Source organism: Mastigoproctus giganteus, chromosome 11 (assembly GCF_048544385.1).
Source record: "Mastigoproctus giganteus isolate SK-2022 chromosome 11, ASM4854438v1, whole genome shotgun sequence".
In the NCBI taxonomy this organism is placed as follows: domain Eukaryota; kingdom Metazoa; phylum Arthropoda; class Arachnida; order Uropygi; family Thelyphonidae; genus Mastigoproctus; species Mastigoproctus giganteus.
In genome coordinates, this window is record NC_143585.1 from 105456250 (window position 1) to 105478965 (window position 22716).

A 22716-nucleotide genomic window follows, 5' to 3' on the forward strand; every position below is an offset into this window, starting at 1 on the left:
TTCTTGACTGTTGACCATTATTTGCATATGGTGAAATGAAACGTCAATATAATGTGAATAAATGTGTAGATGCTATATGGCAAGGGATGTGTTTCTGATGAAATGATTGATACTAGAAGTTGTGGAAGACCAAGCATGTCAACCATGGAGGTGAAAACAGCATTAATGAACTTGTACAGAATAATGAGAGAGTGATATTGTGGGAGATAACTGCAAACTATATACATATACACACACCATATGGAGTTGTGTACAGTATTGTCTATGGTATTCTTGGCTACCATAAAATGTACATCCTAAGGATCCCTAGAGTATGAAAGTGAAATGCATGATGGTTTGTCCTGTCTTACACTCTGCAGAGCTACTTAGTAAAAGGAAATAATTTTCTGATAACATCAATGCTAATAATGGTGCCCCACTTCATATCATCAACAAAACAAGCCTCAGTGCATCAGAAATGTGCTAGTTCTGACGTCATTCCATTTGAATGCATATTTAAAAAACCACCTTTCAGGGCAGCGATTCAAAAGAGATGTGTCCAGCAAGAAGTTTGAAACTGGGTACATACACAAAGCCTGCATTTCTTTAATACTGGCATCAGCAGTTGGATTTTGTAAGAATTCTTCAGATCTATTTAGTTTTCTTATTGTTTGTGGATAAATAAAACAAAAAAACTGTTGGGCTGGTATATATCAACTACAATAAACCACAGTGAAGTTGTAAACTTGTCTAGCTGAGGCCAGAAGAGTTTACGCCTTCAGTGTGATATATGGTAGATTCCAGAGTGTAAATGAAAATTTAAATGACAGGACAAATGCCAGTAATTTTTGTGAATGTGTGGAAAAATAGTGTATAAGTTTCAGGTTCTTCAATAAACAGGTTACGCAGGTTGTCTATAACAACCTGCAAAGATAGCATATATATATTTCCCATTTCGTAAAGTTACTTTTAGTGAAAGCTGCATAGAGGGCTGGCTGTGTTACTCATATTGCGAGATTGTATCTGTCTGCTTCAACAAAAAATGCACAGCCCATGTTAACTGCAGTGTTGGTATACTAACTACAATTAAACATTCGGTCACAATGAAGATGTAAATTATTTCTAATTACCTGGTTGATACAAAGGGTACTAGGAAAGTTTTGCAATATGACGCAACAATGAATCACAGGAAGCTGCTTGTTGCTGCATGTTGAGACATGTTCATACATGCATAGTAGCCGCCGCGCCAAGTCGATGGGCTCAGTTATTCATTAGTAGTGAGAGTGTAAAGTGCTTGCGATGGCATCGTGGTCACGAAATGAGATAAGGACAGTTTTTCGGTATAATTTCGTGCGTGGTTTAACCATAGACCAGTGCTTAGAAGAAATGACTCTTGCACTAGATGATGATTGTCCACATCGTACAACGATATTCAGGTGGTATAGAGAATTCCAAAGGGGAAATTTCACTCTGGAGGATTCTGAGAGGCCGGGAAGGCCACGAACGTCATTTACGGAGGAAAACGTTACTGCTGTGAGGAAAATGCTTGACGAAAACAGGCGAGTGACCTACCAACAGATAGAGGATACTTTGGGCCTAAATGCACCAGCAATTCGTTCGATTCTGCAAGATCATTTGCACGTGAAGAAACTTTGTTCTCTCTGGGTGCCGCATCAACTGACTGAAGAGCAGATGACACAACGTGTGACTTGGTGCCGGGAGATGTTAAAAAAGTTTGATAAGGGACAATCTCGGTATGTGAACAACATCGTGACAGGTGACGAGACTTGGCTGTACTATTACGATCTGCCGACCAAGGCTCAAAACAAAGTTTGGGTCTTTTATGATGACAACACACCCGTAATTGTCAGAAAATCCCGATCTGTAAAGAAGAAAATGATAGCTGTATTTTTCAAATCGAGTGGAATTGTGGAACGTGTCGTTTTGGACACGCAGAAGACAGTCACAGCTAAGTGGTATACTGAACAATGCCTGCCTAAAGTCATTGGATCTATGAAGAACCTGCGGCCAAAGTCAAGAATGGACACCTGGTACCTCCATCACGATAATGCTCGAGCTCACCGCGCCAAAGCCTGCACCGAATATTTGACCACGACAGGACTGAAACTTCTCGAGCACCCTCCCTACAGTCCAGACCTTGCTCCCTGCGACTTTGCACTTTTCCCGCATGTGAAAATGAAGCTAAAAGGGAGGCGGTTTTCCAGTGATGAGGACCTTCTACGGACTTGGGACAACGAGTGTGCTTTACTCCCTAGTGAAACTTGGCAGAACTGGTTTAAAGATTGGTTTCGGAGGATGGAGAGGTGTATTGAATGTAGAGGAAATTACTTTGAAAAAATTAAATAAACAAAGCTGTATTGCAAAACTTTCCTAGTACCCTTTGTATATTGGGGTATAAAAAGAATTTTTATTTTTTACTAAATTGCTATAAATAAATATATAACCAATGTGAAATATATATCATAAAGCTTCAGGATCTTTTTTATTACAAAAATTGTGCACAAAAGATTTTCCACCTCCAAGACATTGTGGAGCACAATTTAAACTTATATACATTTTTATTTACAGTATTTCAAAATAGTAGCAATTATTAGAAAGTAAAATAAAATCGATTTTAGCTTAAATTATCCCTAAAGTATTTACCTAAGCTTTAGGAACAGTTGTATTTACAATAACAGCAAGAGAATATTTTTTACTTTGAGTAACAAAAATTATACATATTATATATACAATATAATATATCAAAAGAGATCTGTTAAAGCAAAAATATGCAATTTTAAGCAGTTTTTTGTTATGAAGTTTTTTCCAAAAGTGCACCTATTTTAGCCAATAAACTGTCCAAGTGATCTGCCAGTAATTTATCAGATGGTTTTATAGTTTCTTTTGATATTAAATTCCACTTCTTTAATATCTTTTCATGCCTAAAATAAAAATAAAAAATATTTACAAAATAAACTTTTCCCCACTGAAATCCAAAAATTTATAAGATCAATCTTACTGAATTAAATTTTGCATCTCCTACCGTGTGAGTTAAATCATTCTTGGATTGTTGGGGAATGAAGGGAGGTTCTACACTATGACAATTAGTAATGCAATTTGTAGACAACATAGTCATAGTCTCAAAAAATGAAAGAGAAATGCTACCAAGAAAATATTTAGTCAATGTTATTAAAAATGGTTACAGTATTTCCCTTTGTAACATGAGAAATCATTACTACCTAGTGATGATTACCGATATTACAAATGTGGGCTTTTTCATCACAAACTGAGATTTATTTTGTTATATCATATAAAGTATAAAATATATAAGGAAGGTTACAATTAAACTGCATCACTCTGAAGGCCTGAAAGTGGAAAATGACTAATTGCACAGTGTGGAAATTTAGAATGAATAATAGAAAACAAGGAAAGGAATGACAATTTACCAATCTTACCCCCATTTCATTGGGAAAAATTGGTAAATTGTTTTCTTTGTCTGGGGATAAATGGCATGCTGTCAGATTTTAGCTTTCATCGAATTATTCATTGTGATGTCCACATTAATGTATATCAACAATCTGTTAAAATCATATAATTATGTTGTCAGCTGTTACTTGTAGCATTCCTTTCAGGGTATTCACGTGTATTTTGTTATATTTTTACATCTTCCAAGTTCAAATGTGTCTTTCAAATAATCTCGCAACCAAAAATAAAATAAGGTGAACCAAGTGGGCAAGCAGATGGGAAATTGTGGTCTTTGGGAAACATGCAAGAAACAGCCATGTTACTGAGTAAGCAATATGTGTTGGTTCTCCAACCTATCCAAGTAGCTTGAAGGCTGGGAATAATACACCTCATAGTAGTCCAGTAACGCAATTGAATCTTCTCAGAGAAAACAGGTCCTATAATGAACAAAAACCCAAACCACACTTAATGTGAGAAATGCAGTTAAATTTCACTGGATCTGACAGAAATTTTGAGTGTGGATATTATCATTGAATGGATTTCAGTGGTCCACAGAGCATTCCAAAAATTTTATTTCAGCTAAAAGCATCAGTAGATTCAATTCTTGCACAACTCTGAACTGTCCTATTTGTACCTGTATTAATTTCTACAGTAGGAGGAGAACACTATGATTGTCTCTTGCAGTCAGTTTTAGGAGCAAACTGGCTATAAAGAGTATGGAGAACTCTTGAATGTACAGCGACAAGAGTTTTGAGTGCTTGCTACCTGAATATCCAACTGGAAAATTCTTGGAGAAAGCACTGCCGTAAACAACTATATGGAATGTGTTAGGATTATATAGAGCACAGAGTCATGTTTATATAATAAAAGGGATTATAGGAAGTGTGCATTAAAAAGAACATGGAGTGAGGGAGCTCAAAAATGGTTTTATTTTACTCCACCATTCTAAAAGTTTCTGAAAAGAGTCAGTGAAGGCATTCAAAGAGATGATGTTCAGTTCAGTGGTTATGTTTTTCTTTATGTCCTCAAAATCTTGAAACCGCTTCCTTTGATGGCAGTTTTACCTTGGGACAAAGGAAGAAGTCTACTGGCGCTAGATTGGGAGAGTAGGGTGGGCGATTGATCTGTACAATTCCACATTTCATCAGAGAAAGGAAGTATTGGGATGGGAGAGGAATGATTTCTTGAAGAAACTATCTTTGTTGGTTAGATCGTCAAACATACTAATGAAAGTTGCACAATATTTCACAATATAAAAAAATAATTCATTATTCAAAAATATTACAGCATACCACTTTCAGCTTATATATTTCATAAGCTTTAGCTGTGATGTAATAAATCTCTTTATAAGCCTACAAATATTGATCTAAGGCTGAGAAAATCAGGAAAATGCTTATTTGTCATATCCAAATTACAATAAAAAACAGAAACTCTGCATACCCATTTATAACCTGACTCCATTATAATAATAATAATTATCTCTGTCTAATCAAGTAACAGGATAATGAAATATAGTTCATGTTGTCCTGCTTACAAACCTTACATAATATAAGTCTACACTTCTCCATTCCAGCAAGCTTTATACTAAAATGTAACTGACATGTTTTCCCTTAGAAAGTAAGTTCTGACAGAATTTTATCAAGTATCTTGCTTTTCCAAATGCACAGTTTGTGCTACAAAAAATGTGTTCACAATTACAACTAATATTAACTGCAGACTGGCAAAAGTGGACACAAAAAGGCAAACTAAGTTATATTTTATTGTTGCTGTCTCAGGCTGTAAATGTATTCACCATAATCTTGATTCCATAACTCTGAAGAAGGAAAACATAATATAATGCACCAAGTTATATCAGCGGTAAAATCCCATTGCAACAAACTTCTCAGTGGATGCATAAAAATGATTTCATTGTAATGAATATCACTGAATCCTTTCATTCTAATGAACATTATATAGAGTAAAAAAATATGTGGAGGTCCTAAAGTCTCAAAACTTTATTAGACAGTTGAACAGACAATTGAGTAGTTGTGACCCGCTAATTTTTGTAAAATCGGATGAATGCTAATAATTTATTGTAATTTTTTCTTTTAGAGGATCTGCAATCTCATTATGGATTTAAAATAAACTTTGTGGATTTTTTGAAAAGGATAGTATAGGCTATTTTTGGAAATTTTAAGAATATTATATATTTTATTTTAAGGCAGAAGCCGGTCGCCGCATCTGGGAGAGGTGTAATTCAGAAGGCGTTGAAATTGCAATTATATGAAGGAGAACGAATGAAAAAGCCATATTTTTCCTTTGTCTTTCCCGGATGCAGCCGTCTTCTGCCTTAAAATAAAATATATAATATTCTTAAATTTCCAAAAATAGCCTTTACTACCCGTTTCAAAAAATCCACAAAGTTTATTTTAAATCCATAATGAGATCGCAGATCCTCTACAAGAAAAAATTACAATAAATTATTAGCATATGTCCGATTTTACGAAAATTAGCGGGTCTCGACTACTCAAGTTGTCTATCCAACTGTCTAATGAACGTTACTGAATATTTCAAAAGAACCATTATTTGTTTAAATAAATTTTGATGAATTTTTCTAATACAAAGAGGTAGCAATTTCTGTTTTATTTTACTTGGATATTGACTTTCAATATCAATGATAAATAAAATAGTGATTTCAAAAAAAAAAAAAAACATTTTTGTAAAGAGATCATTGTTTAATGCAGTGCAAACTTGCATCAAAATGAACTGCAAAAGCTGTGCCTTAACAGAAATATGCATCCAGTAAATGAGTCTTGTAGAGGTAAAGGCATGAGAAATGAACAACTGCTTGATGTTGACACATTAATTGAACCATCATGGGCTTTTTGCATTATGGCTGGGATTTTGCTAAAATATACTTGTTTCACAGTTTCATATGTTCTTTGCTTATGTTGAAGTTATCTAGCTTAGTATTTTCCACAAGAAGAAAAAGTAATATTTTTTGAAGATTATGCTTGCTGAATTTTGTTTAGTTTGTGAAAAACAAAATATTGTCCTCGGTTTGTGTGTCTGATAAAATTTTGTAAAAAGCGTTTTCCTATAAAATTTTACCCTAAAGGATTATTATAATGGAGCTAAAGCCTGGGACATCATGAATGAAAAGGAACAGAGATGGACAACATATTGAAGCTAATGACATTGAATCAGCTATTAATAAATCATCTAATACTGAAACAGAATCCTATTCAACAAAATCTTGTTCAAATGCCCACAAACATTAACATTAGTAGAGGCATTTGATGCAAGAAAGCAAGCTTATGCAGCATCAGCCAAAAAATAAAATAAAATAAATAAATAAATAAAAAATAACCACTTCCACTTCACCCCTCTGTTCGTTTGAAATACCTGTTCAGCTGAGCCTTAAACTTATTTAGGCTATCAACTTCCACTACAAGGGATGGAAGTCTGTTCCACCAACCAACCACCCACTGGCTAAAGGCAAATTTCCTCACGTCTATCCTACATCTGTCTTTCCTCAATTTGAATTTATGCCCTCTCAGGTGATTTTTCTGAGCTAGAGGAAGAATCCCATCAGCATTGAGCATGCTCAAACCATTCAAGGCTTTATACACCTCAATCAGATCACCTCGCTGGTGCCTAGCCTCCAGACACTGTAATTTGCAAAACTTAAGCCTTGCTTCGTAAGAGCACCCCTTTGTTCCATTCACCAATCTTGTTGCCCTTCTCTGTACTCGTTCCAGCATCCCTACATCCTTCTAAGGCGCCTCCGTAGCCAGGTGGGAAGGAGACCTTCTTGATTACACCGGGGTTCGAGCCCGTCACCACCAAATACGGAGGATGCGGAAAGGTCAGGGAATGACCACCGCATATCTCGGAGCAATATGGCCTTAGTTGCTAATGCTCCTAAAAACTAAAATGACAACAACAACAACCGACATCCTTCTTGAAATGAGGCCTCCAGACCTGTATACAGTACTCTAGGTGTGGCCTGACCATTGCATTATAAAAGGTAATAATCACCTCCTTATCCCTGCTAGAAAAATTTCTATATATCATCGACAATACACCATGAGCTACTCTTGCAGCCCGTCTGCACTGTTCAGAAAACTTCATATCTGCCTGCACAACCATCCCCAGGTCCCTTTCATTCTCTACCACTGTCAGTGTAGTACTACAGAGTTGATACGTTGCTCTGGGGTTGCTGTTTCCCATATGTGGTACTTTAAATTTGTCAATGTTAAACTTCATTTGCCACCTCTCAACCCATCTGCTCAACCTTTCCAGATCCTGTTGCAGTAGCATAGTGTCAGTAGTGTCCTTGACAACCCTGCCAACCTTCGTATCGTCTGAAAACTTGGACATTAAGCTTGATATACCATCATCAATATCATTTATAAATACAGAAAACAATAATGGACCCAATACTGAACCCTGAGGGACTCCACTAATAACATTAGTCCACGATGAGCAGTGTCCATTGATTACCACTCTCTGTCTTCTCCCCCTCAACCACTCCTTTATCCATAGCAGCAATTTGCCTCCAATGTCACACTGCTCCAATTTGTGCAGCAGTCTTCCATGTGTAACAGTATCAAAAGCCTTTCTAAGATCCAAGTATATAATATCAAAGTTATTCCCTGCATCCAGTTCTTTTGTGACTGCATCATAGTATCCAATCAAATTGGTCAGGCAAGACTTCCCCTTAACAAAGCCATGCTGTGTCTGAGCTATAACTGAAGTTTTGTCTAGATGATCCTGCAGTGCTTCTTTAACCAGTGCCTCCATTGATTTTCCGGGAACAGAAGGTAAACTAACAGGTCTATAATTACTTGTGTCGCCTTTTGATCCTCCTTTGTGAATTGGGGTCACATTTGCACAGCTCCAGCCCATGGGTACTTCCACTGCGTCCAAGGAAGCTCTCATAATTATGGCTAAGGGTTTGCTTACATCCTTTGCTGCCTCCTTTAATATAACTGGATAGATCCCATCCACCCCAGGTGCCTTTCTTGTATTTATCTTCAACAATTTCTCCTCCACTTTACTCTCAGTTATTACAAGATTCTCTAGCTTACTGCTAGAGTTGAATACACCTTTGGCATTCCCCTCGCTGAATAACTTCTCATGTGTGAATGTCGATGCAAAATATTAATTTAGTTTGTTAGCTACCTGAGCAGGATCATCAACAGTTGACCAATCGATATCAAGTGGACCAATCTGATTCATCCCCTTCCTTCTAGAGTTTACATAAGTAAAGAACTCTTTGCTGTTTTTCTTTGCATCCCTTGCCAAAGATTTCTCGTAATCTGCCTTTGCCTGCCTAACCTCCTTTGTAACTTGGTTACAGATCAACTTGTATCTATCATATGCTTCTGTGTCACGTGTTAATTTGTATGTATCCCATGCATTTTTCTTCTCTGCCATATGTCTCATTAGTTCATCTGACATCCACTTAGGCCTAAACCTTGAACAATATTTCTTAGTTGGTATGTAAAGCCTAGTGGCTTCCAAGATAAGTTCTTTGAATGCTTCCCATTTTGAATTTGCTGTTGGTAACATCATCAGTTGGTCCCACTGTATAGAATTTAAATACTGTCTCAGTCCATCGTAGTCGCCTTTAAGAAAGCAATAACCCTTCCCTTTACCCCTAATGGTAGTTACCTCTTTGAGTAAATCCCATTTCAGCACACTGTGATCACTGCCACCTAGTGGTTCATTTACCTGCAGATTCTTAATGCATGAAGAATCACTACTGATAATCAAATCAAGAGTATTACTCCCTCTAGTTGCCTCCCGAACATGCTGATGTAGAAAACAATCATCCAATAAATCCACAAAAGCCTTGCTAGTGTGTGAGTGACCAGCCCCCAAATTCCAGTCAGTCTGGGAAATTAAAATCCCCCATTATAAGACTCTCTGATTTACTGGCCCACTCTATTTCCCTGTACAATTTCTTATTATACTCATTAGAGTCATTAGGCCTATAGCACATTCCTACTCTCAATTTTGAATTTTGATCTTCCAATGCTTATGTCACACCAAACTGACTCGACACTTCACTGTCCACTGGCTTCACTTCCTTGGATTTTATGTATTTCTTAACTAATAGCATAACCCCTCCTCCCTTCCTATCCTGTCTATCCCTTCTGTAGACATTGTACTCCCCAAATTCCAGTTCTGCATTCCTTATATCTGTGTGATACCACGTCTCTGAAATCCCCACAATATCTGCCTTTGATGTTTTGAGCAATACCTCAAATTCATCAAATTTATTTACTAAACTCCTAGCATTGGTGTACACACAAGTATACATGCACCTGTTCTTTTTCTTAGCTACCCTAACACAACCCATGTGTTTACTTGTACCCCAATGATTCCCAGCAGTCTCTGAAATATCCTGTATCTTATTTTCCAGGCTGCAGCTTATTCCAATAGAAGCAGTGCAAGAATCACTTTCACCTCTGCCAGTGGCTACTGTTAATCTATTACTATTAGTCCTTGTATCCTCCCCAATCTAGCAGTTTTCCGACCTAGCACTGCCTCGATAGCATCAGCAAACATTCTTGCACTCTTTCTATTTAAGTGTATCCCATCCCTGTAGAAGCAGTCTCTCCTGTTAACAAGTACATACCGGTGTACATAACAAGTAACATACCGGTGTTACTTGGAGTGGTGATTCTTCACAGATGAAATCCCTTCCATTTACTTAAAAAACAGTGCCTACTTGTTCCTGTACCCCAGAGAAATAATCCAATTGAAGAATGTTATCAAATCAAAATCTAGAAAAAATATAAGTTACACTAAAGGCACATAGAAAAGACCCTTTCAAATATAAGCAGCAGCAGCACTAAATGTGTTAAAGGAAGATCTTGTCAGACCAGTCTGACTGGTGAAGTAACTAAGAAACTGGATGCAAAAAGTAATTTGGTATCATATATTATATTTTAGACATCATCTCTGAGATTTCAGCAAAGCTTTTGATACTGTTTCACATGAAGACTACTTTATAGATCAGAGTAGTTTAGCATTAGGGGTGAGTTACTGCTACTGATAAAGGGGTGATTTGGTGGCAGAATACAGAGGGTGGTTATTAATGGGCACTGTTGTTCTTGGACTAATGTTATTAGTAGAGTGTCTCAGGATTCAGTGCTGGACCCTTTACCATTTTTAATATTTATTAATAATGTTGATGATGACAAGTTTAATGTGAAAATTTTCAAATGATACAAAGGCTGGTAAGGTAGTTAATATCAGAAATCAGGTGTGCTGCTGCAAGAAGACCTAGAAAAAGTAGCAGTTTAGTCTGAGAAATAGCAATTGAGTTATAACTTTGAAAATTGCATAGATGCAGTAATCCCAGCTGGGTGGGGGCTTCATTCAAGTTAGAGGAGAAAGAAAAAGAACTGGGGTAATTTACAATATGACATGAAATGTTCTGTGCAGTGTAGACAGGCTGCTAGGACTGTGGAGCTGATTGTCCCATTATATGAGGTAATAGGCTGCATCTTGATTATTACACATACAAGTGCTGAAGGATGTGGATCTGTTGGAATGGGTGCAGAGAGCAGCAACAAAATTAGTCAGAGACACAAAAGGGTACCCTTACTAATAATGACTTCAGTGGATTGAGGTAATTTTTTGGTAACAATACAAAACTGGGCAGGATTGCAGACACTTTCGAGTTAGGGTTAAATTTGAAAGTGTCTGCAATCCCGCCCAGACACGATAGGAGGGAGTATATGATGAGAGCCTTGTCAATCAATTCAGCCCTGGAGAGATTGTGCAGGACTCATGGGGTAGAATTTTTTTCAGCATGGTCTGTGTTGTTAACAGGAGAGATAGCTCCTACAGAGATGGGATACACTTAAATAGAAGGGGTGCAAGAATATTTGCTGATGCCATTGAGGCAATGTTAGGTGGGTCAGAAAACTGCTGGCTTGGGGAAGATTCACCGATTAACAGTAGCTGCAAATGATTCTTGCACTGTTTCTATTGGAATGAGCAGCAGCCCAGAAAGCCAGTTGCTGGGGATTTCAGGAACTGCTGGGGGTTATGAAACAAGTAAATACATGGGCTGTGTTATAATAACTAAAAGTAAGAAAAGGTGCATGTATACTTGCATGTACATCAATGCTAGGAGTATCTTCTGTTCCAGAGAAATTAATGGAGGCACTAGTTAAACAAGCACTGCAGGATCATCTAGACAAGACTTCAGTTATAGTTCGGACACAGCATGGTTTTGTTTGTTAAGGGGAAGGTCTTGTCTGACCAATTTGATTGGATACTATAATGTGATCACAAAGAAACTGGATGCAGGGAATAACTTTGATATCATATATTTGGATCTTAGAAAGGCTTTTGATACTGTTGCACATGGAAGACTGCTGTACAAATTGCTGCTATGGATAAAGGGATGGTTGAGTGGGAGAAGACAGAGTGGTAATCAATGGACACTGCTCTTTGTGGACTAATGTTATTAATGGAGTTCCTCAGGGTTCAGTCCATTGTTGTTTTCTGTATTTATTAATGATATTGATGATGGTATATCAGGCTTAATGTCTAAGTTTTCAGATGATACAAAGGTTGTTAATGACAGAATGCTGCCTCAATAGGATCTAGAAAAGGGCTGAGAGGTGGCAACTGAAGTTTAACATTGACAAATGTAAAATACTGCATATACAATATTTAACCTTCAAGAGTAATGTATCAACTGACAGTGGTAGATAATGAAAAGGACGTGGGGGTAATTGTGTAGGCAGATATGAAGTTTTCTGAGCTGTGCAGTGTCTTGTCAATGATATACAGGAATTTTTCTAGCAGGGATAAGGAGGTGATTATCCCCTTGGCAGTGGTCAGGGTTTTGAGTACTGTATATAGGTCTGGATGCCTCATTTTAGGAATAATGTAGAGCAGGGAAACAAGATTAGTGAATGGAACAAAGGGTTGCTGTTACGAAGAAATGGCTTAAGTTTTGCAAATTACAGTGTCTGGAGACTAGGCACCTGCGAGGTGATCTGATTGAAGTGTATAAATCCTTGAATGGTTTGAGCATGCCCAATGCTGAGGGGATTCTTCCTCTTGCTCAGAATAATTGCCTGAGAGGACATAAATTCAAATTGAGGAAAGACAGTTGTAGGATAGATGCAGAAGTTTGCCTTTAACCAGCATGTGGGTGATTGCTGGAACAAACTTCCATCTGTTGTAGAAGTTGATAGCTTAAATAGATTCATGGCAGAACTAGACACATTTGGAGCGAGTAGATGGTGAAATTAGATGATTTGTTTTTTTTTTTTTTTTTTCTGGCTGATGCTATATAAGCTTGCTTTCTTGCATCATGTGCCGTGCCCATTCTTTTGCTATAGTAAATAAACATTCAAGGCAGATATTGTTGGGATATCAGAGACGTGGCCAACAAAATGAAACAAATGTATTGAAGTTCAAGGGAATTACACCGAAAAATAAAAACTGATTTTTTACCACTATTTCATTTCCTTCATAGGTAGGTAGATAATAAAAATAGGTAGACAATAAATAAAAAAAAATGATAAGCAATATTCCATGATGGCTTGTGATTAAATGCTTTCTTGTATAGCTGAATTGTCACATTAGTGACCAGAGCACACAAAATGAGCTGGCTGGCAGATAAGGTCTGCACAATGACTCACCAACAAAAGCCCGGGGTTCGAGCCCATCACCACCAAATACGGAGGATGCGGAAAGGTCAGGAAACAACCACAGCATATCCCCGGAGCAGTATGGCCTTAGTTGCTAATGCTCCTAAAAACCAAATAACTAACTAACTAACCAACAAAAGCATCCCTGATTCAGGGATTCTTTTGAGTAAACTAAATATGCTTAATAATCACATGAAGGCCAATAAAAAATTATCAAGACTGAATCTATTAAAATGAGGATATTGTACTTAGAGACTGGAAGCCTTCAATGTAGACTCATTCAGCATGTATACTCAATCTACCGTTTCTGGTAGTGTTGAAAGCATCTCCGAAACTTAATTTTCATAATTGTCAAAATCTGCTCCATCAACTTTGTTCAACTGTTTTTACATCTTCAAATCTTTTGTCCTTTGCTGTTTAATTATAGAAGCATAACCATAAATAAATATTTCATCATCAGTAATAAATATTATTTAAAGAAGTTTTCATTAGTTTTTGCACATTCAAGCAAGTCAGACTCAGAAATTTTCTGAGTGGTTTTCTTTCTGCAACTCTGTCAGCACCCCTGGAATGAACTTGGCTATGATGCATATCTTCAGATAAAATATCCTGACATGCCATAAGAAATAACTTTAATGTCATTTCACAAAAAAACCAACCCTGAGTCATTTCACACTGAATTATGCACTTCAACTACTTATCCATCATTTTTACTGGCCGAAGAGCATCCATAATAACTCAATGCTTTTGGCAGAGATTTTCCCCACTTTAAAAAAATGAAACCACACAAAAACTTGTGCATGTCTCATTTCATTTATGTTGTCATTTTATCTTCAAATGCCAGTTGCATCAAATGATGAGTTTTGGTCACCAGGTTTCCAATTTTCATACACAAATTTTGTATTCTCAGATGTGGTTAAATAAAATGTACAAAGGGTACTATGTACAAAGGGTAAAATGTATAAAGGGTAGGAAAGTTTTGCAATACAGCTTTGTTTATTTAATTTTTTCAAAGTAATTTCCTCTACATTCAATACACCTCTCCATCCTCCGAAACCAATCTTTAAACCAGTTCTGCCAAGTTTCACTAGGGAGTAAAGCACACTCGTTGTCCCAAGTCCGTAGAAGGTCCTCATCACTGGAAAACCGCCTCCCTTTTAGCTTCATTTTCACATGCGGGAACAGTGCAAAGTCGCAGGGAGCAAGGTCTGGACTGTAGGGAGGGTGCTCGAGAAGTTTCAGTCCTGTCGTGGTCAAATATTCGGTGCAGGCTTTGGCGCGGCGAGCTCGAGCATTATTGTGATGGAGGTACCAGGTGTCCATTCTTGACTTTGGCCGCAGGTTCTTCATAGATCCAATGACTTTAGGCAGGCATTGTTCAGTATACCACTTAGCTGTGACTGTCTTCAGCGTGTCCAAAACGACACGTTCCACAATTCCACTCGATTTGAAAAATACAGCTATCATTTTCTTCTTTACAGATCGGGATTTTCTGACAATTACGGGTGTGTCGTCATCATAAAAGACCCAAACTTTGTTTTGAGCCTTGGTCGGCAGATCGTAATAGTACAGCCAAGTCTCGTCACCTGTCACGATGTTGTTCACATACCGAGATTGTCCCTTATCAAACTTTTTTAACATCTCCCGGCACCAAGTCACACGTCGTGTCATCTGCTCTTCAGTCAGTTGATGCGGCACCCAGAGAGAACAAAGTTTCTTCACGTGCAAATGATCTTGCAGAATCGAACGAATTGCTGGTGCATTTAGGCCCAAAGTATCCTCTATCTGTTGGTAGGTCACTCGCCTGTTTTCGTCAAGCATTTTCCTCACAGCAGTAACGTTTTCCTCCATAAATGACGTTCGTGGCCTTCCCGGCCTCTCAGAATCCTCCAGAGTGAAATTTCCCCTTTGGAATTCTCTATACCACCTGAATATCGTTGTACGATGTGGACAATCATCATCTAGTGCAAGAGTCATTTCTTCTAAGCACTGGTCTATGGTTAAACCACGCACGAAATTATACCGAAAAACTGTCCTTATCTCATTTCGTGACCACGATGCCATCGCAAGCACTTTACACTCTCACTACTAATGAATAACTGAGCCCATCGACTTGGCGCGGCGGCTACTATGCACGTATGAACATGTCTCAACATGCAGCAACAAGCAGCTTCCTGTGATTCATTGTTGCGTCATATTGCAAAACTTTCCTAGTACCCTTTGTACGAGTACAAAATTACTCTGATTTCAATGGAATGAACTGTAAAAACTATATAGCAACTTGTCATGACAAAATTCATTGAAGTAGCAATGATAAAGTGGATACAGTATATTTGATCACCACTTGTGTATATTAAGCTTTGCATCATGCTTTAATGACCAGAAATTTGAAATGATAAATTTACTGAATTCCCTGTATATATATTGATAAAATAATTAATATTGACAATTAGCATTAGTAGAGGCATACGATGCAAGAAAGCAAGCTTATGCAGCATCAGCCAAAAAAAAAAAAAAACCTCCCATTTCACCCCTCCATTAGTTCCAAATGCCTGTCCAGCTCAGCCTTAAATTTATTTAGGCTATCAACTTACATAACAAAAGCTGGAAGTCTGTTCCACCAATCAGCCATCCGCTGGCCAAAGGCAAACTTTCGCACATCTATTCTACAACTGTCTTTCCTCAATTTGAATTTATGCCCTCTTAGGTTCGTAATCTGAGCAAGTAGAAGAATCTCATCAGAATTCAGCATGCTCAACCCATTCAAGGCCTTATACACCTCAATCAGATCACCTCACAGGTGCCTACTCTCTAGTGCTGCAATTTGCAGAACTTGTCTTTCTTGGTAAGAGCACCTCTTTGTTCCCCACACCAATCTTGTTGCCCTTCTTTGCACTCGTTCTAGCCACTCTATATCCTTCCCAAAATGAGGCCTCCAGACCTGTACACAGTACTTGAGGTGTGGCCTGACCATTGCCTTGTACAACAGGATTATCACCTCCCTGTCCCTGCTAGCAAAATTCCTATATATCATTGACAAGACTCCATGATCTGCCTGGCAGCCTGTCTGCACTGCTCAGCAAACTTCATATTCGACTGTACAATTACCCCCAGGTCTTTTTCACTCTCCACATCCTTGAGTGTAATACCACATAGTTGGTATGTTTCTCTTGGGTTATTGCTACCCATACGCAGTACTTTGCATTTGTCAATGTTAAACTTCAGTTGCCACTTCTCAGCCCATTTGCCTTACTTATCTTGATTCAGTTGGAGTAGCATACCGACTTTAACAACCCTGCCAACCTTTGTATCATCTGCAAACTTGGACATTAATCCTGATATACCTTCATCAATATCATTGATGAATACACAAAACAACAATGGGCCCATTGTTGAACCCCGGGGAACTCCACTAATAACATTTGTCCACAAAGAGCAGTGTCCATTGATTACCACTCTCTCTTACCTCCCACTCAACCATCCCTTTATCCATTGTAGCAACTTACCCTTAATGCCATACCTCTCCAATTTGTAGAGAAGTCTTCCATGTGCAACAGTATCAAAAGCTTTCCTGAAATCCAAGTATATGATATCAAAATTATTTTTGACATTCAGTTCCTTTGTGACCACATCAATAGTATCCAATCAAATTGGTCACACAAGGCCTCCCTTTAACAAACCCATGCTTTGTCTTAACTATTACTGCAGTCTTGTCTAGATGATGCTGCAATGCTTCTTTAACCAGTAATGCCATTATTTTTCCCAGAACATAAGTTAAACTAACAGGTCTATAGTTAGCTGTGTCACCTTTTGAATCCCCTTTGTGAATTGGTGATACATTTGCACATCTCCAGTCCATGGGGACCTCCTCTGAGTCCAGGGAAGCTCTCATAATTATGGCTAAGGGTTTTCTTACTTCCTTTGCTGCCTCCTTTAATATAACTGGATAGATCCCATCCACCCCAGGTGCCTTCCTTATGTTTAACTTCAACAATTTCTCCTCCACTTTGCTCTCGGTTATTACAAAATCGCTTCACTCCCTGTTAGTGTTTGATAATGTTCTGGCACTCCCCTCATGGAATAACTGCTCATGTGTGAATGTAGATGCAAAATACTCATTCAGTTTATCAGCTATCTGAGCATGATCATCAATAGTCACCCCATGTATGTTAAGTGGTCCAATCTGATTCATCCCTTTCCTTCTAGAGTTTACATAAGTAAAGAACTCTTTGCTATTTTTCTTTGCTTCCTTTTCCAAAGATTTCTCGTAATCTGCCTTTGTGACTTGATTACAGACTAGTTTATACCTGCCACAGGTTTCTGTGTCACCTGATACTTTATATGCATCCCATGCATTTTTCTTCGCTGCCACGAGCATCATTAATTCATCTGGCATCCATTTAGGCCTGAATCTTCAACAGTATTTCATAGTTGGAATGAAAAGCCTAGTAGCCTCCAAGATTAAATCCCTGAAGGCTTCCCATTTAGAATTCAATGTTGGTAGAATCATCAGTTGATCCCACTGTACAGAATTTGATTTACTGGCCCACTCTATTTCTCTGCACAATTGCTCATTATACTCATCAGGCCTAACACACACACACACACACACACACACACACACACACACACACACACTCTCTCTCTCTCTCTCTCTCTCTCTCTCTCTCTCTCTCTCATTTTTCCTTTCCCAGTGCTTATGTTACACCAAACAGACTCAACATTGCATTGTTCACCAACATCAATTGGATGCACTTCCTTAGATTTCATGTGTTTCTTAACTAACAGCATAACCCCTTCCTGTTGTCTATCCTTTCTGTACACATTGTACTTCCCAAATTCCAATTTCTGCACTGCTTATATCTGTGTGACACCACGTCTCTGATATCCCAACAATATCTGCCTTTGATGTCTTGACTAGCACTTCAAGCTCATCAAATTTATTAACTGTAATCCTAGCATTGGTGTTCATGCAAGTATACATGCACCTGTTTCTACTCTTAGTTACCCTAACAGAGACCGTGTATTTATTTGTTCCACTATGACTCCCAACAGTCCCGGAAACCTCCATTGCCTTCATTTCCATGCTGCTGCTCATTCTAATAGAAGCAGTGGAAGAATCATTTTTTAATCTGTGTATCCCTCCCAAGCTAGCAGTTTTCCGATCCACCTAACGCTACCTCGATAGCATCAGCAAATATTCTTGCACCCTTTCTATTTAAGCGTATCCCATCCCTATAGAAGCAGTCTCTCCTCTCAAAGAGCACAGACCAGGCTGAAAAAAATTCTACCCCTGGAACCTTGCACAATCTATCCAGAGTTGAATTAATCGACAAGGCTCTCATCATATACTCCCTGCATCATGTCTGGGTAGAATTGCAGACACTTTAACATTCAACCCTAACTTGCAACTTTTTTTCAACATTGACCTGTACTTGTTGAGTAAATCTGCAGATCTCTTACTCTTAATGTCATAAGTTCCAACGTGTACAAAAGTATCACCTTTTGTGCCCTTAAAAGATGATATCTGCTCTACAACCTCATCAACTTTTGCCCCCCGGGCAGACATACTCTGGTCCTGATATCCCAACAATATCTGCCTTTGATGTCTTGACTAGCACTTCAAGCTCTATCCTTCAACCTATCCTTCTTGCATAGTATATTCCCCATCTCCCTGACAATAGAGTCAGCTCTGCCATTGAGCTGGGCAGCTGAAAGCTTGATGGGCCCCTCATATTAATTTCTTCGGGGGAATTTACTGTCACCTCAAGCTCTCGTAGACACCCATCAGAATGCTGAGTTAGCACCTACTTTCTTGACACTCTAGGCATCTAGCACACGCACAAAGACATCCTCCTTGGCTAGATCATGTCCTGTTTTAGAATGTTCAGCAAACATTTCACGCTTCGCACATTTTTTTGAGACTGTGATGCGTTGGAGAATCGCCCCCTTCATTTCTCCCCCGAGTCACAACACTCTCGCTAGTCTGTGATCTTTGCTTTGCAGTTCTAGTCTGGGTCATGATTTCCATTTAAATAACAGTGGAATTTAATAAGTTAATAAATCTTATTAAATTCAATAAGATTAATAAAATTTAATAAGATTAATTGATAATACTATACTAAGCTAACAGATTCCTAATACACTGCTTCATATTATGTTATCTAGTTTTACATTATACCTTACACTATCAGTTTGAGATATATATGTTGCACTATTTCTTATCGATTACAATATGGCAGCTAGTTCAACAACTTGTCATAACTTATGACTTGTCACAACGAGTCATAACTTCCAAAAATCATTAGTTTAATTCAAAATAAGAAGCTAACAAATGCTACTAAACCTATTTAATATCTTTGTAAAACACAATGTAGTATGTTAACAAAGAATACGGTAAAACTATCTAAATACTTATCCCTTTACAGCAGCCAAAAATCCACCAACTGTTCTCTTCCGCGACCAGAGCGCCCTCTTATCTTAATTAATATATATATTAATATAATAAGAAAGTTTTGCTTTGGCAAAAAGAAAGATAAATATAAAAAACATAAGATGGATAGCTTATCAAACATGCAATTCAGAGTGATATGTACATTAAAAGTATAAGTACCAACATGGAAATACTTTATGGAAATGAAAAAAAAAAAAAAAAAAAAATTACAGACTTTAGTACTAAATGCTTATGAAAAACTTACTTTGAAGACCTGGTGGAATATAGTTTTATGATATGCTTTACTACATGCTGTATTCGCTCTAAAAATAAAAACAACATATGAGACCTTTCTAGCATGTCCTCTTCACTGTCAGTTGACAAAACAGCACCCTGATTTTCATGAGGGATATCTAAATTATGCAGAACTGGTCTAGCTTCTACCATATGGTGCATCAAAGTTTGAAGTGCTCTCAACTGAGAACCGAAGCCTGTTAAACCTTCAGTAAAGAGAAGAGAAATAACGTGTGTATACATATTTAATTTTTTAAATTAACTGATTAACTGATTTAAATTAAGTCTTTATTTCTCTCAAATTTTCATTAACTTAAAAAAAGTTTATTTTATTGAATGAAATTCCCATCTCTCCAATTTGATAACACAGGAAAATCCCTACCCTCTCTTCCTGAGATCAGTTAACTATATCCCCGATTGAAGAAGCCTTGGAGAATTTCTCTGGTCTACAAAGGGTAGATGTAGTAGTTTTGTCATGACAACTGATAAAACTACTAAGCTTTTTATACCAACTAAGAGATACTGTTCACAGTCTAGACCTTAAATGGATGTGCAGATGAACTAATGACAGAGAAGAAAAATGAATGGAATGATTATAAATTATCAGAGGGGACAGGAGATTAAACTATTCTGCTTGAGTTAGACAAGCTAATGCAGAACCTATAGTTCTTAGTACTGTGCTTGGGTTGGAGGTTGAGAAGACGAAAGAAGATATTTGTCGACATTGGACTTGAACTTCTGTAGACTGTAATTTTCAGGAAATGCATATGAAGGAAAGTTGTTCCAGAAAAACGGCAGTTGAATGAATAAACGAGGAAGATGAAAAGTTAGTTCTGTGAGTTTGAAGTTGGACAGCAAATGGATGTTGGCTGGTGGCGGCACATGTTCGGACTGTTTTGAAAGAGAGAGCAGGAATTATAGAAGCCAATTCAGAAGAACAGTGCCCATGGAAGTATCTGTAGAAGAGGCATGCAGCAGAAACAGTACATCTATGAGACAGCGAGTGGAGAGACTCTGTTAGAGATGAATCATTAATTAACCTAACTGCCTTCTTCTGAATGGAATGAAGAAGCCTGAGAGAGGTTTTGGAGGCACCACCCCAGATGTGGGAACAATATTCCATGGCAGGGCAGATTTGCGATTTATACAGAGTGAGCAGCTGTTTGGAAGAAAAGTAACGCCGAAAGAGAAAACCAAATTCTTTAGATGCAGAGGAAGCAATATTTATAATCTGCTTGTGCCAAGAGAGATTAGAAGTCAGGGTAATCCCCAAAAAAGATATATCATTTTGCCTAGAAATCGGAGTGTCAGTAAAGACAAGCATAGGAGCAGAATCCTTTTTGCGAGATATAAGACAAGACTGAGTTTTAGAAGGGTTGAAATCAACTAAGTTGTCTTTGCCCCACTGGAGAATTACCTGAAGATCGGCATTTAAGGAATTGGTAGCAGATTTTCGAGAAGTTGAAGCTGATTGAGCAGGGCAAGGTTTCTCAAAATGGAAAGTAGAATGCAATGTGCTATCATCGGCAAAACTATAGATAGGATTTCCAGTCAATGGAAGAAGGTCATTAATATACAAGAGGAAAAGAGTGGGGGAAAGAACTGAACCTTGGGGGACACCGGCCCCCAAGTGGAGAAGTTAGAAGTGGAGAAGTTAGAAGACAGAGAGCCATCTAATATCACCCTCAGTGAGCGATCAGAGAGAAAACTGAATAACCAAATACTAAAAACAGTTGGCAAACTATAAGAAGGAAGTTTGTTTAGAAGACCTTTATGCCAAACACGATCGAAAGCCTTTGAGATGTCAAGAGCAACCACTTGTGTTTCACTGAACCTTTCCATTGAATTAGTCCATAAATGGGTAACATAAGCCAGAATATGACCAGTGGATCGACACTGACAGAATCCATACTGGCGATCGTTGATCAGACGGAAGGTTTCTAGGTAGTTTAAGAGTTGGCAGTTAATTGATTTCTCCATTACTTTAGAAAGAGTAGAAGTAATTGCAATGGGACGATAATTGGATGGGAGGGATTTGTCACCGTTTTTAGGAACTGGCTGGATATGAGTAAATTTCCAAGCAGAAGGAAAAACACCTTTGGAATAAGAAAGTGAAAAAAGGCGGCAAAGAATAGGAGTAAGTTCAAGAATGCAGGTTTTGAGAACAAGTGGAGAAATACCATCGGGGACCTGGAGCTTTCTTAGCATCAAGATTCGTCAAAACCCTTCTGACATCCTTTTGAAGGAAGACCACAGGAGGCATTCAATGGAGTGTGTTGGGAATGATGGTAGGTTTTACCAAGATCATTAATACACGAGTTGGAAAAAAAATGGGATGCTAGCAGGTCAGCTTTATCCTTGGCTGAAGTGACAACAGAACCATCTGGTTTGGACAGAGGTGGGCCAAAGTTGGACCCAATAGCTTTGGCAAGAGACTAGAATGCTCGGCTACCATTAGGGCAAGAAGCAAGTTTTCTACTCTTAGCCTGTTCAAAGTCTAGTTTGGACTGATTAATAACTGCTTTACAATTGTTCCAAGCTTTGGTGTAGGCAGAAAATGAATCAAACTGAAGAATTAGAAACAAGCCAATTACGATATGCAATGTTCTTCTCTTGAACAGCCTTAGTACATTTATTGGAAAACCAAGGTTTAGATAAAGGACGAGATTTTAAAGTGGAGTGTGAGATAAAGGATTCCATTCTGGCAAGAATGAAATCCACAATCTGAGCAAACGTTAACATCAGAAGTTTTGAAACAGTGATCCGACCAAGGAAAAGAAGAAAAGAAATCTTGCAGGTCATCCCATTTTGCATTCTTGTAATGCCAAACAACACGAGGTTGGGAATAGTCATGAGATAAAGGCTCCATTGGAG

General features: G+C 38.0%; 2 protein-coding genes across 2 annotated transcripts in view; one reads left to right on the plus strand and one right to left on the minus strand.

Annotated features, from left to right (window-relative positions):
- Positions 1–22716, plus strand: part of LOC150078327 (uroporphyrinogen-III synthase-like) — a 163538-nt gene that overhangs the window by 136139 nt on the left and 4683 nt on the right. The gene's annotated exons all lie outside the window — the stretch shown is intronic.
- The window catches only part of LOC150078328 (erythroid differentiation-related factor 1), a 257306-nt gene continuing 237381 nt past the window's right edge, over positions 2792–22716 (minus strand). Inside the window, exons 20-21 of the mRNA XM_090384532.1 lie at positions 19814–20048; positions 2792–2921 (exon numbers count right to left, since the gene is read on the minus strand). Of these exons, the coding sequence (XP_090240658.1) occupies positions 2792–2921; positions 19814–20048 (365 nt within the window). The remainder of the gene's footprint in view (positions 2922–19813; positions 20049–22716) is intronic.